The sequence below is a fragment of the Cynara cardunculus genome (genome assembly GCF_001531365.2).
Source record: "Cynara cardunculus var. scolymus isolate 2C chromosome LG 5, CcrdV1, whole genome shotgun sequence".
Lineage (NCBI taxonomy): Eukaryota > Viridiplantae > Streptophyta > Magnoliopsida > Asterales > Asteraceae > Cynara > Cynara cardunculus.
In genome coordinates this window covers 3,733,959-3,750,736 of record NC_037532.1, presented here as the reverse complement: position 1 = coordinate 3,750,736, position 16,778 = coordinate 3,733,959, and the positions used below count along the sequence as shown (strand labels likewise).

Here is a 16,778-nt window from a genome sequence, read left to right as displayed (position 1 = left end):
CAAAAATTTATTATAAATACATTTATTATACATATATTTCGGGGTTGGCCTTAACCGGTCCCACAAAACCAACAATCTATAACCAGATGTAACCCTGCGGTCCCACAACCGGTTCTTATCGGTCCCGGTTCCGGTCTTCCGGTCCTGGTCGGTCTCGGTTCCGGTCCTTCAGCGATTCCAGACCGATTTGGCCATCACTAATTGTATTACATTTATAACATTTTTGTGTAAAAAATATTTTCTTTTTAAAATCAGGTCGAACTCGGACTAGATTTGAAACCAGCCCGATGGGACCGAGACTGTTGGTCCTAGGATTTTTGATCAGGACTGACCGACTAGGTTTCCAAGGGACCGATTTAGGACCGACCTAAAACTGATTTTTAGCTATCTCTAATCTCAACTCTATAAAATTATATTTAATTTAATTGATATTTTATTTTCAACAAAGTAAAAGTTAAAAGCTTAATTAAAAAAAAAAAAGAGTAAACTATGATTTGAGAAAGATTGCGATTTTTATCCCTATAGTTTTGAAATTGTGATTTTCATCTCTATGGTTTGTAATTTATTACTATTTTCATCCTTGAATATATTATAACTCCTCCATTAACTTGGGGATATTTTAGTCTTTTTGATTTATTAAATATATTTTTTTGGTAAACAACAACATATTACAAACCACATGGACAGAAACCGAAATTTTAAAACCATAGAGATCAAAATCACAATTTTTTTTACAAACCACATAGAGGAATATTGTAGTTTACTCATGAAAATAAAATGGGTTGAAAATCATTAAATGTATATATAACCTCTAAATGACATTTCATTAAGGAACCGTTTAGCAAATACTTACTTGGGTAAGTGACCACCAAGTCACATTATTTTACCGGATGAATATGATAAGAACCAAGAATCTTACCCGGTCAGAGCGAGACAAGGACGAAGAGTCTTATCCGGTAAGTAAGGGCGACGACTCTTACCACGGTAAGCACTTACCGGAAAAATTGTTGCATACGATACTGTTTTGGTGGACTAAAATCTTACCCGATAAGTAAATGATAGTGTTAAATTTCACCGGTAAGCGCTTACTAGGTAAGTGTTTGGTAAACTGCCCCTAAGTCAAATTCTCTACCAGCAAGATTTTGGAAGTCTTTTATTAAAAAAACAATATGTGGCTTTACAATTTTTTTCCAAATATATTACTTATCAAATTTAACACAATTTTTTCTATTAACCTCGATATCCAACCCACTATATGAGCAGACTAATTCTAAAAGAACCACCTGCTATACGGATAACCTGCTATATTTTCTAGAAACTCTTTTCAAGCAAAATCAAAACCAAATCATTTAATCTCTCTTGAGACAAAGTCTATTTATTAGCAGCTTGATAAGACTCAGCTTATTCAGTCAGATATACATGACTTTTTACCAGTCACATATTCAGTAAGCTTCTAAAGATAACTTTACACAGAAAGACAAAACATTTCAAAACCTGCCCCTCAAAATTGAAAAAAAAACGCTCATCCCAATTATGAAATAAAAAAAACCATCCCAACTTCTACAGACAACTTTATCAGTACAATACGAAAAACCAACCAAACAACCCCGTAGTAAATCACAAAATAAGATTTGACAAGGTTTTGATTTTAAAAAGCTTTTTTGGGCTGATTAATTGCAAAACCCATTTTTCAAACAGCAAAACCAACACTTTATAAGTTTATATGCATAACACACAACACAAACCCTAGTTTACAATTTACATAACACACAAAACAACCAAAGTAAACAAGCAAACCATGGTTGGAAAAGCTGCACAGCTAGCATCAAGCAAACAAAATAGAAAAGAAATCTTTTAACAAACTCTGTACTCTGATCCTGGATTTGATTGAAACTTAACCGTTGGATCGAGAGGGGTTGTACACTATACAGTATGGAAGGGAACTACAGGATTCCTTTCAAGGGGTCGTAGCGCGCTTCATTGTGTTGGACCTACGAGATCCACTGCTGCTACTCGGCTGAGAGCTGTCTTCTCTGAAAAGGGCGTTCAATATAGCCAGTTCTCGTAACTGTTGCCGTTTATAAGAATCCCGAGATGATTCCTTGCAACCGGAAGTAATAAATGGTTAGCAGGTTTTTTATTGTCAAATACATAAAATCAGACCAAAGGGTCATTGGCTCGGTGACATCTGGTAGATCCCAACCTTCTTGGAGGTCAAGAGGTCAAGCATGACCAACGGTGAGGAGTGTGTGTGAGTATTTGCTGTATATAAATGTTATATACTTCACAAATGTCCTATGATGATGTAGGGTATGGGGGTTGGATGTATGTGGACCTTGCCTCTACTCCAATCCAAAGGGTAGAGAGGCCGTGAAGACTCCCGGTGTACAAAACAAAAAATAAAAAAGGAACAAGCAAACAAGCTCCACGTTTCTAAAAGAGAGATTGTAAACAACATAGTCGGTAGATAACGTGAAGCCGTATCCAGATATCAGAGGAGAGAAAGCTTTGCTGGTATAAAAAGGTCGTGCATGGTGTGCGAGTGTGTGTGTGTGTATATATATATATTCGGGCTTAATCATTTGAGAACTCTACAGTTTGTAAGGTTCATGAGATTCATTCTAAGACACTAATATAAGATAATTAATGCATTTTTTCTGTGTATATATATAGGGCTTAATCATTTGAGAACTCTACAATTTGTAAGGTCCATGACATTCATTCTAAGCCACTAATATAAGATAATTAATGCATTTTTCAGGAAAAATGCAAATTCCATAAATCTCTCTCTCTCTCTCTCTTATAACATACACGCACACACACGTGCAAGGTGAACACATAGTGAACACAATAAAAACAACCTTAATAAATTCCGTCCTAGGGTGTTCACTATGTTTTCACAAGTGGTAGGTTCAGATTCAATTTTGTTGCTTTAGTTGGTGTTCACAGTATGCTCACAAACTATACCAGATCTCGTTAGATTTAGAGTGTGTTCACAATGTGCATATGAATTATCATGGTATTTCTAACGAAGTGTTCACAATGTATTTACCTTGTGTGCACATTTAATAACATTGTGTGTGTGTGTGTGCGTTACAAAAAGAGGAAAAGAAGAGAGGGAAGAGAGTTTTTCAATTAAATTTTATTTATTTTTAACTAATTTTTTGTGGTCTAAATTGGATCTTACGGATTAGGAAGAAACTAAGGCACCCCATATATATATATATATATATATATACATATATATGGGTGTGGGTGTGTGTGTGTGAGATGCACAGCTGTTAATGCATGGGTTACAAGTAAACCTCACGTAGCAAACTGACGTGTAAGAAAGACATACCACGGGTTTGAGCAACTCTTCAATGACTTCCTGCGCTTGTCTCAATTGTGCATCAACGATACTTGCAGGTGATTCGGCCTCGATCACTATATGAAGTGGTTCGTTAAGGTGTTCATTGCCTGGTCTTCCCCTTAATCTCTCCTCCTACACAAATAAGCAAAATATAAAGATATAATTCAAACCTCTCCACCCTTTGTGATAGAGAGAAAGTTTGTGCGTATCCAACCCCTTGGGGCCCAAATCCAGCTCGGGATATACTGTTTAGTTTGGTATAAAGAAAAAAATTCACTCCCTCCGTCCCAAAATAAATGTCCACGATGAAAAGGGCACACAATTTTAAAAATCTGTAATCATTACACTTTCTAATAACTAAATGACAATTTTACCCTAACAAAGGAGCACCGAATTTCTCCTCCTCAAAATTAATGGTACAAATTGAAAAGTTTGAAACTTATTTAAGGACAAACAAAAATAAAAATATGGACAATTATTCTGGGACGGAGGGATTACCTTTTTGTGATGCATATGCATATGTGGAATGCGTGAAAAGTTAAAGATTCACTAAACTTTCATGCCTTTATTCAACTGCATATCTAGAAGAAGATTCACCAATTACATACTTTTCCTCTCAAAATGACATCAATTGCCTTCGATTTTAATTAAATTAACCAACAAATTATCAACTTCGGAAAAAGCACCAGAGGAAACAACAATTTAGCGATGAGGGTGTCAATCTTCAAACAATAATGATAATTTATGTTATATAATTTGAATAAAGTAGGAAAAGAAACAAGTAGTCCAACACAAGCATTGATGCTATGCCTTCGACCTTTGAGAAGTTATTTTGTGAAATACTCCTCCATCCCAAAACAAATGTCCACAATGAACAATCACATAGTTTTAGAAATATGTAATTGTTACACTTTTTAATTAACTAAAAGACTATTTTACTCATAACATTAGTGGGAGGTAAAAATTTCTCCATCTTGTAATTTAAGGTAGAATTCGAGAGTATGCACTCACTTTTGAAAGTTGACACTTATTTTGGGACGAACGGAGTAAGTAGCATTTTATGATGCCGCTAATATGAATTTCACAATATAAAAAATGATTAATAGTTTTAATATCTGAATTTGAAATATAACCATGAAAATTCAATATTATAAGTTCAACCTTGTTAGGATCTCTAATGGAACCCCTTCCTCTGATGAAGACACGACATCCAGTCAAAGCCTCTACTCGCTTCAAGGAATTGCCTCTTGGACCTAGAAGCCTGCCAATGAAGTTGAACTGAAATCGAGGAGAAAAAGAGTTTAATAAGCCTTTGCCTTTTTATTTTAATATAAATGCAAGAATAATGTAAGGCAGCCAAAAAATATTCGAGATGTATAACTTACATTAGGAAATATATCAACAGGCACATCCAAGCGCAATAACCTCTTTGTAAGTAAGGAACTTGGGCTAGCTGGTGCTGCATTCTGGTGATCAATCGACAATCCTTGTTGCCCACCAAATCCCTGTAATCAAAATTAGAAGCAACTATTTGTTAAAGTTGGCCAACGGAGGAATGACACAAATTCAACGGTACCTGGATTAAACCACCAAATAAACCCAGTATATCCCACACATAGGTAAGGTCTGAGGAGGTTAGGATGTACGCAAACCTTACCTCTACCCCGAGGGTAGAAGAGAGGCTGTTTCAGTGAAACCCCCCCCCCCACAGGGGGCGGTTGCAGGGCAGGGCTTCAACTGTAACTGGACTGAAGTCTGAAGTCCACATATTTCTATATTTCTACTTCCAGACATCTAACTTCATTCTCTTTTGCATTTCTGTGAGCAGAGGCGGACTCAGATTTTTTTTAAGCGATGACACAATTTGACTATAAAAAATCGATACAAGATTTTCACAATATTAGTATAGATCCGTTGGTTGGTTCCTTGTCCCTGCATATAAGGAACCCATGTTCAAGTCCTGTCTACAATTTTTTTGAAAACACAAGAGGTATATAAAAAACAACAAAATATAAGCAGAAAACTACGAAATTTGATAAAAGTGGGCTTCGAACCCGAGCCCTTCGTACAAAGCAGTAACATTTACCAACACCACCATTAAAGGCTTGTGCCAAGAGTTCAGTTTCAAAAAAATATAAAGGGCACCCGAATAATACGGTGCCACCCTTCAAAAATGTAAATTTTTTCCTTACAATAGAACCATGAAGCGGTGGCCCGTGCCACCCTATGCTCCTATGTAGGTCCGCCGTGTTTGTGAGCCACAGCTTGTCCATGCAATATCCCATTTTGTGTGTCCATTTTAAATGGTGAGAAGAAATGAGATGTGAATATGGTCCCATTGCGTATATATTGATGTTATGATGTATCATGTGGAATACAAAATTCGGTTTAGTTTAATCTGTAAAAAAAATGGCAAAGCTAGGGTACTATATTATGAACCTGTGATGACCTCACCTATGATTTCTGTACCTCCTACTTTATGACTTATGCAAGGCATAACTAGAAGGGTAGTAAGGGAAATGCACCATATTTCTGTTAGATTGAAAACGAAGGTGGCAGAGTTAGTTGTGGAAGGGAATAAAAAAATGGAGTAAAAGCTGCTGGTCATTCAGAAAATTAGTATTCTATTCTGCATTGGGAGTGGTCTAAGCGACTTGAATGCTTAGAATTTTGTAATCTCGTTGGTGATCAATCAATCAAACATTCCACTTTCTCTTCTCTGTTTTCTCCATATTTCCTCAACTTCTCTTATTTTTCTGGAGTGCATCTTCTTAAATCCTCACTTGCTTACATCAAATCAATTTGCCAGTGGACAAAAACTCACCTATGTTCACATACTTCAGCTGTGAAAGGGAACAATTCATTCCACCAAGGCAATATAATGATATTAAACTTCCTGAGCTGAGACCATTTCTTGTAAGTGAAGGTAGGGACAGTGATTATTTCTTGTTCAGAATTACAAATGACAGCAGAAAAAAGTAGATTAAAACGTAGATTTAGACCAGAAAGGGATAATAACAATGGTCTTTCCAACTTCCAAAATCCTTTTTTTTTCTTCTATGGAAGTAACACTTGTACCTTAGTTTATAAAGTTAGATTCATATGCATCATATATAAAAGGAAAACGCAAAATAAAAGATTGTCAAAGAAGCTTCTTCTTGGTGGCATTAGTGGGTTCAATAATCTATGTCCTACAGCTAGGTGGAATACAAAACAAGATTCCAACGATTGATAATAAAAGGTAAATCCTTAATGAACGTTATACATTTAAAGACTAGATATACCCTGTGATACTTATAAGTAATCAAGTCTAGATGAGTGTAACAGTAGTCATACACAGGATCCAACACTATAAAAGAAGAGATATGTTACACATTAACTTTTTGCTAAAGAAACTTGTAATATGAAAAAAAAAAGGAAAGAATACTATGTTTTCCATAAAACACATTAGCATAAATGTATTCACCTCATACTGAAGAGGACTCTGGCCAGAATCTCCATCCCAACGACCTACACTTATAGCAGCAACATCAGGCATCATGTTCAAGGGATTTGAAGGATTTGGGATTCCAAGTTGCAGTCTGTCAAAGTCATTAAGACCTTGGTTGGCTATCATCTCTGAGACCCTCAATATCTCTGTAGATAGAATAGAGCAATACCATTATTCATTAAGTAATAATTAAAAAGGATGATTATTTAAACTATGAATAGTTCAATGTATCAAAAAAACTGATTACCAATTTGCTAGCTTGAATTTAAATAAAAACATCAAATAAAAATAGGCAAAATATTACAGTGTGTTGTGTGGGTTATACTGGGCTGTTTGCTTTGATCTGGTTTACTAGAGGCAACATCTCTCCCTGTCTGTCTCTCCATATTCTATTTATTCATTTATTTAGTTTTGTTACAAGTGCACAAGGGAGATGATGTATGAAGCCTGCAGATATATAATTAGAGGCCAAATCCAAAACTTCACACCCGAGAAACTCAAGGACCTCCAGGGATACATTATAGGGATAAAGATTTCATGCACAGATGTTAATTCAGTCAACAGAAGGAAAAATATTTTATCAAAAGCTAGAAAACCAATCACTTCACATGGAATTACAACCAATATATAATAAAATTACCAATAGTTATCTTAACAAAACAACTAATTTAGCCTACAATAATCARAACATAAAATTTAAAATAAATACTAACAATTATCACATGTTTATGTTCAGCATTGGACCCTTCTGATCTGATATACCCAAAATTGGAGAACTCAGCTTCTGTATGAAATATTTGCATCATGTATGACATGGAAAACACTATAATACAGCTACTTGAGGGCTGTCATGTTAGTCTTATCTGAAATTACTTGCATGGTCGGACACGAACCGCTAGTTCAATTCAACATTGCAACAATTACATTATCAGAAAATAGAGATCGGTTACTAAATTTACTTTCTTTCAAGAAAATGCCTTGTTTAGATATCACCTGGGTTGAAATCATTACTCAATACTGTCCATCAGACGAACAGTCAACTAGAGGCATAAAAGCAATATACATTTAGAAGATCCTAAAATCAGCATCTATGTGCTACAAAGCTCAAGATTAGGAAGCAATAAAATCTATACAAAACCCTGAAGAGACTGATAGTTGTTTACGTAAACACAAGGCGTTTAACAATATCAAATTAAAAGGTTAGATCCAACAAGAGAAGTAGGATAAAACCTTGATTCAGCAACTTATTGCAAATAGGGAGACCTTGTACATAAAAAGCAAGGTTCTTTTTTTCTTCTAACAGCCTTTCCAGGTATGGGCTGCAAGCATATCATAACACCCGATACATATATAAAATTCAATAAATAATGATACTCAGAATTTTGAAGCTGGGATTGAAAAGTAAAAGATAAGAAAAATCTTCAAGTGAAAGAAAGATCATACCTTCCTACATCTGGGTTGGTCCAAATGCATGGAGAAGAAGGGGATCGAGCAGGTGAGGATTTCAAATTCTGGCCATATAGGTTCGACATAGCTTAATTGTTTGCCCGAATAGGGCGCTGCAGCAAAATACAGAGTAGAGGGGAAGTGTGAGTTGAGATAACAAGCTTTCAATGATCGCAGTAAACCCTGAAAAGAATGGAAGACGAGAAAGGAATAGAAAAACCAAATGAAGGAACTGTAAATGTGTTGGAAATTTAGGTGGCTTACTTCAGAGGGGGTAACTAGTGGGGTACATTTACACCGTCGGTGATTCACTTTTGGCGTATTTTACGGATGTCCTATGAACTTTGATTGTTATAAGTAACATCCTCAATGTGCTATAGCATGTCTGTTTAATATTTCTACCACTTTTACCATGGATAACTGCTGAAGATCCTCATTTCCTTTTTACGTTACAATGATTAAATATTAAAGAATTAATGTGCCAGCATCACAGATCATACATGTCAAGACTTCCTCCAGAAACCAATTGGAGATTTCAAAAACCAATCATTATCCAATGGATTAGAGTTTGGCTTTGATGAGGAAACTCTATACTGATTCCCTACTTATGATTATGACTTGATGTCCTGACAGAAAATAGGAAACGAAATAAGGGCGATAGTAAAATGGGAAAGGTAGGGGTTTTTCCAATTCAAAGCACTTTGCATACAGGATAAGTCGGAGATTTAGATTAGTTGAAGCGTTTAGTTACTTTTATTTCTGGGCACAAATAACTGATTTTTGAACAGCATGAAACAACAATTAGGATAATTTGATCACTACTATGGCCAAACTATAACTGATAAAATTGTTTGAAAACTCAAGTATTGAAAAGGGATGAAACAGCGACACTTTAGTGAAGTTCCATATCTGGGTGCAGCTCAATGCACACATGGTGCAAACGCATTAAATTAAAAAACTAATAACATGGATATGGCTTATTTGAACCTGCTGCAACTCCTGTCTCAGGTGTGGCTAAAATGGCATGGATGCAGATGAGATAATAGATATGGCCGACTTATTTGTGTTAAAGGGCATATCTTACTTTATTATTATAAATTCAAGTTTTAAGGCTTCTAATGCTTCCGTTTCTAGATAAGAAATAAAGATGCAACACGTTTCATATGCTTGAACATATTATGTGCATAGTGCTACAACATTCAAAATATCAACCAGCTCTATTGCTCTTACCCATTATAACTCGCCTCTTGTACTTTATGATGTATGCTGTTTCTGCATCTTTATGTTGTACACCTCCTCTGCTAGTTCTTTCTGCTACACGTCTGTTATTTTCTCTTGTTTTCTTTTATGTTACTTTATCAATTTTCCTCAATATTTCAAGACTACACGGCAATTCAATAGAGTATGATCTAAAAGCATTTTGATGGGCTCCTTTGGAACAGTTTAAATACTTTAGCAATGTTGCTTTGTAAAGAAATTCGGATTCGACATTACCGGAACTCTTAAGAAATTGGGTTTTCCAACTAAGGGGAGACTGAAGGTGAATCGGCATTATGGGAACTCTTAAGAAATTGGGATTTATGAATCATCTATTACTATTTCTACAGATAAATCTATATTTATTTAATAAGTGGGAAAATTAAGAATTAGCTTTTTGACACATAGGTATTTAGTTTAGTACTGCTATGAAAGTATTTAGTTTGTCTTTCATTGAAATGATTCAAGTAAGTATGTATTGTATTTGGTAATATTAAGAAAGTACTTAGTTTAATGATTTGTATTATGTGTGGGCTTAGTTGTCATGGCAGTTCCCCTGCAAGGGTAGGCTCTGTTTGGTAGTTTTTGTCCACCAAAATAGATGGAACAAATATCAGGAGATGGGTAAATTACAAAACTACCAATGTCAAATTAAAACCCAAAAACCTAGCACAATTCTTTCACCAACCTATCTCATTATTGCTCATCCAGTACTGCTCCATTAACAGGTACTTATAAAGCTTTTTTCCGTTTACATCCATTATCTCAAGTTTTGGATCGAACCAATCCATTGACACAAATAGTTCATGGGAGAAAATTGAGTTATTTGGGCCCGGGGGGATTGACTGCGCGAACTGCTACTTTTCCAATACGAGATATTCATCCTAGTCACTATGGGCGTATTTGCCCAATTGACACATCTGAAGGAATACATGTTGGACTTATTGGATCCTTAGCAAGGTTCCATCCCATTATTACCACTTCAGTTATTCTGCACACAGAATGCACCACTGAGTACAACCTCCCAGGTTCTAACCTTCCTAACCACCCCATGTTTTCAATTACGTAACCATCTGAGAGAAAAAGGTTTAGCAATGTATAATTGAATTTTACTACATAAATGATACATATATATAGAGGTGGGTTGCATCGGTTGTATAATCTAGAGGGGTTGCATTTGAATGCCTCTCTCTCTCTCTCTCTCTCTCTCTCTCTCTCTCTCTATATATATATATATATATATATATATATATTCATGGCCAAATCATTGTAATCAACTCGTGGAAATTCATACAAAAAATCACCACGAACTATGATAAACTAAGGGTCTGTTTGTTAATGGTACTCACATCTTATTCGGTCAGCATGACTGTTTGGTAGTGGCTTATTTAGTAAGCTTCTAAAGGAGAGCTTTATGCAGGATGCCTAAGTTTTCTCCAGAACTGCCACTCCTAACTAAGAACAGGCTACTTCCATCTATGAAAAAACTCTCACAAACAAAAACATCGTCAATCTATACAAATAAATTAATCCACACAGAACTTAATGGAAAAACAACCAAACAACCCCCAAGACTACAATGTATTACATAAATTGCAAAATAAGCACAAAGATTAGGCTAATCAATTCACATATACAAACACGAGCATACACAAACATAATCCATCAGAAATTATCAAACTGATAAAAACAAAAAAAAGCAATGTGAAAATTACGTTTAGACGCCGACGACGGGGCCATCAAGGAGGACGGCATTAAGCCAATTCTCGGTGAGCTTATGGGTGATGTATCCATCACTTCGTTCCAGAAATCAGACATCGCCTTCAAATGAAACGGAAATAGACCGCACACTCCCGCCTTTATCATCATGTGATTCAACCCCCCATCCGATTGCTCCAATCTGTGGAGGTTATCCCCAAATTGTCTTCAGCATCCGTCTCCAATGAGATAAAATTGATCGTCTTCGGTTTCCACAGCCTTGGTTGTTTATTGGGCCTTGGGCTTTTTTGTATCTGCGCTGAAATAAGCCTTACAGATCCAAAAGTCTTATTGAATAAGCCCATATTGCTATTTACTAATTACTACTATTTTCGTTTCAAAATAAATGTATTAAAAAAATACTAGAAAGGTACTCGTGTAATGCATCGAGACACATTTCGATTTCAATGTTTCATTTTATTTTTTATCTATGCCGATATAATACGATTTTATGTAGTTTTAAGAAAACAATAATGTTTTTATTTTTGAATAAAATATAAATTTGAAAATATCATATAAAATTTACAAAAAATATATTAATATTAGTATCAAATTAACTATTTAAAAGTTCTTATTTGTGTATTTTTTTTTAATTCAAAATTTTTATTATAATTTAATTTATCATACCAAAGTAACTTAATTTAGATTTAATAATATCTTTTTTATAAAGATAATAATTTAAGTATTCTGTTAGACTCAATAATTATCCTAATTATATTTTATATTTTTTAGATTTTAAAATAAGATGTTTATCCTTTATTTGATTATGTTTATCCGCGGTTAGTTACACGAATTCAAACATAGAGCTTTAATAAGTTGTACTCATGCACAATTTACTTGTAATCTTGAATTTTAAGTAATATGGCCTAACCAACCTAAACAATGTAATTGTTGTATATCTATAAACTTGATCACTAACAATTAATTAACAAATGTAAAACCAAAAAAGTAAAAGAAAAACATTGTTTTAATTAAAATTTGAAGCAACTAAAGTGACAAATGGATCTCAACAAGTGGAGAAATAAATGAAATAAAAACCAGACTTCCATAAAAAATCAATAATTCATTCCTATTTTTTATGTATAACATTAATATTCACGTTTTCATGGCTCCATTTTGCTACTACCAATTTCAAACATCTCAGATTTTGATAAAAAAAAAAAACTTTCATGATTCTTTAGCCAAAGAGTCTTATCCTATAACTTTAATAATTTAATTTTAAAATATATTAGTATAATTTAATTAATGGTAAAAATTATTAATTATAAAATATAAACGGGTTGGGCCTGTCCGTATTTATTTCTACATTGCTCATGTCCGCTCATTAAAATTAACGAATAAACTCGGGTCCGTCTATTTCCTTGATAATGATTGTCCAAGCCCGTATTTATAGCAGGTCGGATGGGCCAGGTCTGACGAGTCGTTCCGCCCATGAACAACTCTAGTTTGGACTGACCTGACAGTTAAAATACATATATGTATTAGTTAAATTCAGTTTTGATGTTGTAGATTCAACTTTTATGCTCAAAATAGGGTTTTTTTTTTATCATGTTCCTTAACGGTACATAATAAGAATGTTCAGGATGGACCTACTGATGTTTGAGCTATTGCTCAATATTTGTTAATCGTTTTTAATATAATCGTATTTTTTTTATATTACGGTATTTTACCATTTTTTTATGAACCTGGATATCCGACCTGCTATGCTAGCCGACTAATCACAGGGCGATCATCTGCTTTGCGGATAGCCTGAAGTCACCGCATTTGAACCTCCGTGGCCAGAACGAGATTTTTATTTCTCCTTGGATTTTAACATGGAATCTTCAGACGCTTTTTAACTTTGAAGCATAAACTCAAACCAATCAGACGTCACTCTTGTAATTGTATTTTACCATTCTTTTTATGTAATCACTGAGCAAAAATCATGGGTCCACCCCCCATGATATTTTCCTCTATTTATTAGTTAATTGTATTTTCAAATGTTATCCATCTTCTTAATTATCTTGTCAATCATCTGGATTTATCTATTAATTAAATTAAATATTTAGTTTTCCAAATATTTTTTTTATATTTTTTATAAAAAAAACAATTTTTACGATTTTCATTTCGTTTACCTCTTAATAGTTTCATTGAGAAAAAGTCTTTTAACTGTTAAGAGATGAATCTTATTTGGCAAAAAAAAATGTCTCTTAATGATTCTAAAACCCTCTAAATGATTTTGTATTTTGTGTCTTCTTTAACCATTAAACGTTCTAATCTCATTGTAAACAATTATCAAATAATTATATTTCATTTTACACTATATCATGGGAGACACTTAATCATTCTGATCATTTAATCATTTTACACCAAGCCATTCAACAACTGTCAAACATCCCTAATAATAGGTCAAATTACGTGATACATTTTATTATTTTATTTTTGTAAGATTCTAGAATTATTAAATAAATTTAAAGTAATAGAATAATAATTGAAAATGATGAAAAAACAATATTTAAAATAAAATAAAAAACATTATTTTCATGCTAAATATCTATATAAAAAACTATATTATTTCCATATTAAATATTTTTTATTATATGCCTTGACTATAGAAAACTTGTTTAAGGGTATCCTCACTTACTTTAATTGGTATTATTTCGGTAATCAAAATGAATTGTTGATAAGTTTATTTTATTTGATAAGATTGTCGGTTGTTATTATTGCTCAAGATCGGACTTATACGATGGAACGTGGGGAGAAGGCTTCCAGTCAAAATTTAAATTTTTTTTTAAATTAATTTAGGTAAAAAAAAGTATTTTTTTTTTTTTTTACTTTTATGTGTTCAGTTCCCCTCTTTTGGTGAAACCTCCACTCACTCGTTTGACAACTGTTCCCCATCACATTGGTTATTTTGTGGGACAAGGTTTCTCATATATAAGCAAATTCCAACTTCCAACATTTAGAGGCTGTTTGGTAGTTGCTGAATGGTTTGGTGTAGGATGATTAAGAGGCCGTTTACAATGCTTACCGGGTAAGCGCTTATCGTAAAAAACCAACACTATAATTTATTTTACTAGGTAAGATTTTAATACATCAAAATGGTATCGTATGCAACAATTTACCCTGTAAACACTTACCCGGGTAAGAGTCGCCACCCTCACTTACCGAGTAAGACTCTCCATCTTTATCATTGTTCTTACAGGGTAAAAAATTTTGAACCTTGATATGTTCATCTGATAAGGAAAGTTACCCAGTAAGCACTTTCTGGGTAAACGTTTAGTAAACGGTCCCTAAGAGACTCTCATTATATAGTGTAAAATAAAATATATTAATTTGTTGTTTGGTAATTGTTTACAATGAAATTAGGACGCTGAATGGCTAAAGGAGGCCCAAGATACAAAACCATTCAGAGAGTTTTAGATTCATTAAGAAGTAGACCCTTTTTGCCCAACAAGATTCACATCTCAATAATTCAGATGATACCTCTTAATAGAACTATTAAGAGGTAAACAAAACAACCCCCAACCTACAATCCAATGATTATTTTGTGAAAAAATATCCATATCCTTATTTCTTATGATCAAATTGTGACATCACTTGAAAAAAGAAATTACGCCCGTCTCTATCACTGGTTATCCTCACTCTGTAAAATATAAACGATATTCAGAAGCATTTATCTGATAAGCATTTGATAAACAGTGTGACAATAAACATAAAATATGAAAAAGTAGAATATTTGATGCGTCTGAGAGAGATTATGGGCGGTGGCGAACATGAACGGGACAAGCAAACATGAGGCATGAAGCCAGCCTCCTCTAATCCATAGACACCGCCGACAAGAATATTTATACATTCCTTAAATCTAAATATTTCTTATTTTTAATTATAATTTATAAATTATAAATAATAAGGGATTTTTAATTCTTAGTTTAGACTATAAAAGTTAATTATAAAATATAATATAATATAATTTAAAAAACGTTCTCTTTTTTTCTGTTCTTTTTCTCTATCTGTAACATATACGCATACCGTATATGTATATCTATACTATATTCTAAAGCATTTGACAAAAAATATTAAAAACCATTTTTTATGCATGAAGTATTGTTTATTGATGCATATTACTTAAAATTCAATATTATAAGTAAATTGTGCGTAAATATAACTTATTAAAGCTTCATATTTGAATTTGTGTAACTAACTACGGATAAATATAATCAAATAGATGATAAACATTTCATTTTAAATATAAAAAAACTAAAATATAATTAGAATAGTTATTGAGTTCTAACAAAATACTTAATTATTATCTTTATGAAAAGTTATATTATCAAACAAAAAAATAAATTAATTTGTTGTTAAATATAAAATAAATTATAATAAAAAATTGGACTAAAAAATTACATAGAGACCGAGAACTTTTAAATAATTAATTTAATAATAATAATGATATATTTTTTATATTTATTTTTCATTTAAAAAATAAATATATTACCGTTTTCTTAAAATCACATAAAACTGTATCATATCGACAGTGAAAATGAATAAATTGAAACATTAAAATCGAGATGCATTTCGCTGCATTGCACGAGTACTCTTCTAGTATAATTAAGTATGCATTGCACAAGTATCCTTCGTTCGTGTGATTTGTTAAAAACTGCTATTTTCATCCTTGTTGTTTTGAAATTACAGTTTGCGTCCTAATGGTTCACAAGTTGTTGTTGTTGTTTTTTGTCTATATGATATAAACTTTATTGTTGTTTTCATTCGTGTGCTTTATAATTTGTTGCTCTTTTAGTTCCCCACACTTAAATGTAGAAGTCAACCTTAAAGACACAAAAAAAAAAACAACGAATCACAAACCGTAGGGACAAAAACCGCAATTTCAAAACCATAGAAACAAAATCTTTAACTTTTAACAAACCACAAGAACGAAAAAATTAGGGACCGTTTGGCAGTTGCTGAATAGTTTAGTGCAGAATGATTAAGTGATCAGAATGATTTAGAGACTTTTATGATATAGTACAAAATAACATATAATTGTTTAGAATCAAATTAGGGCGCTGAATGGTTGAAGGAGACTCAAGATACAAAATCATTTAGAGGGTTTAAAAACCATTAAGAGGCAGATTTTTTTTTTTACAAACAAGATTCATCTCTTAGCGATTAAAATGAATTGATTTACAAACTTGATGACAACAACCGCACTTTCAAAAGACCAGTAATAAAACTAGCAAATTTTTAACAAATTGTAGGAATGAAAAATGCAGTTCACTCCAAAGGGAACGAAAGAAAGAGTTGTTGGGAACCTGACATCAAAGTGAATTTTTTTTATCTCCAACGGATTATTTATAATTTTTTAAAATAAAGTATTAAAAGTTCTTATTTTAAATAGAGAATATGTTCGAACAAAATAGAGAATAAAATATTTATTTATTTTAAATAATTTATTAGAACAAAATAAAATAAAAAATAATACTTGTTGTTACAAAC

At 33.0% G+C, this 16,778-nt stretch overlaps 1 protein-coding gene across 4 annotated transcripts; it reads right to left on the bottom strand.

Moving 5' to 3' along the window:
• Positions 1-1,646: 1,646 nt before the first annotated feature.
• LOC112513303 (KH domain-containing protein SPIN1-like) lies at positions 1,647-11,475 on the bottom strand. Of its 4 annotated transcripts, XM_025119529.1 has the most exons (9): positions 11,261-11,475; positions 8,286-8,401; positions 8,073-8,161; positions 6,953-6,988; positions 6,819-6,862; positions 4,738-4,857; positions 4,514-4,630; positions 3,341-3,484; positions 1,647-2,101 (listed from the first exon to the last, which is right to left on the bottom strand). In XM_025119529.1, exons 2-9 carry the CDS (start codon positions 8,372-8,374, stop codon positions 1,958-1,960), a joined length of 783 nt encoding a protein of 260 aa, XP_024975297.1. In that variant the 5' UTR covers positions 8,375-8,401; positions 11,261-11,475; the 3' UTR covers positions 1,647-1,957. The 4 variants fall into 4 exon arrangements, with proteins under 4 accessions (XP_024975297.1, XP_024975293.1, XP_024975294.1 ...); XM_025119525.1 differs by having other exon boundaries at positions 6,819-6,988; XM_025119526.1 differs by lacking the exon at positions 11,261-11,475 and adding an exon at positions 8,553-8,859 and having other exon boundaries at positions 6,819-6,988.
• Positions 11,476-16,778: the final 5,303 nt, after the last annotated feature.

Coding starts and splice junctions, on each gene's coding strand:
- LOC112513303 (XM_025119525.1), bottom strand. CDS start 8,374: ATGTCGAACCTATATGGCCAGAATTTGAAATCCTCACCTGCTCGATCC. Junction 3,485..4,513: donor CCATTAGAGATCCTAACAAG/GTTGAACTTATA, acceptor TTATTTGTGTAG/GAGGAGAGATTAAGGGGAAG. Junction 2,102..3,340: donor AAGAGTTGCTCAAACCCGTG/GTATGTCTTTCT, acceptor TCCGGTTGCAAG/GAATCATCTCGGGATTCTTA.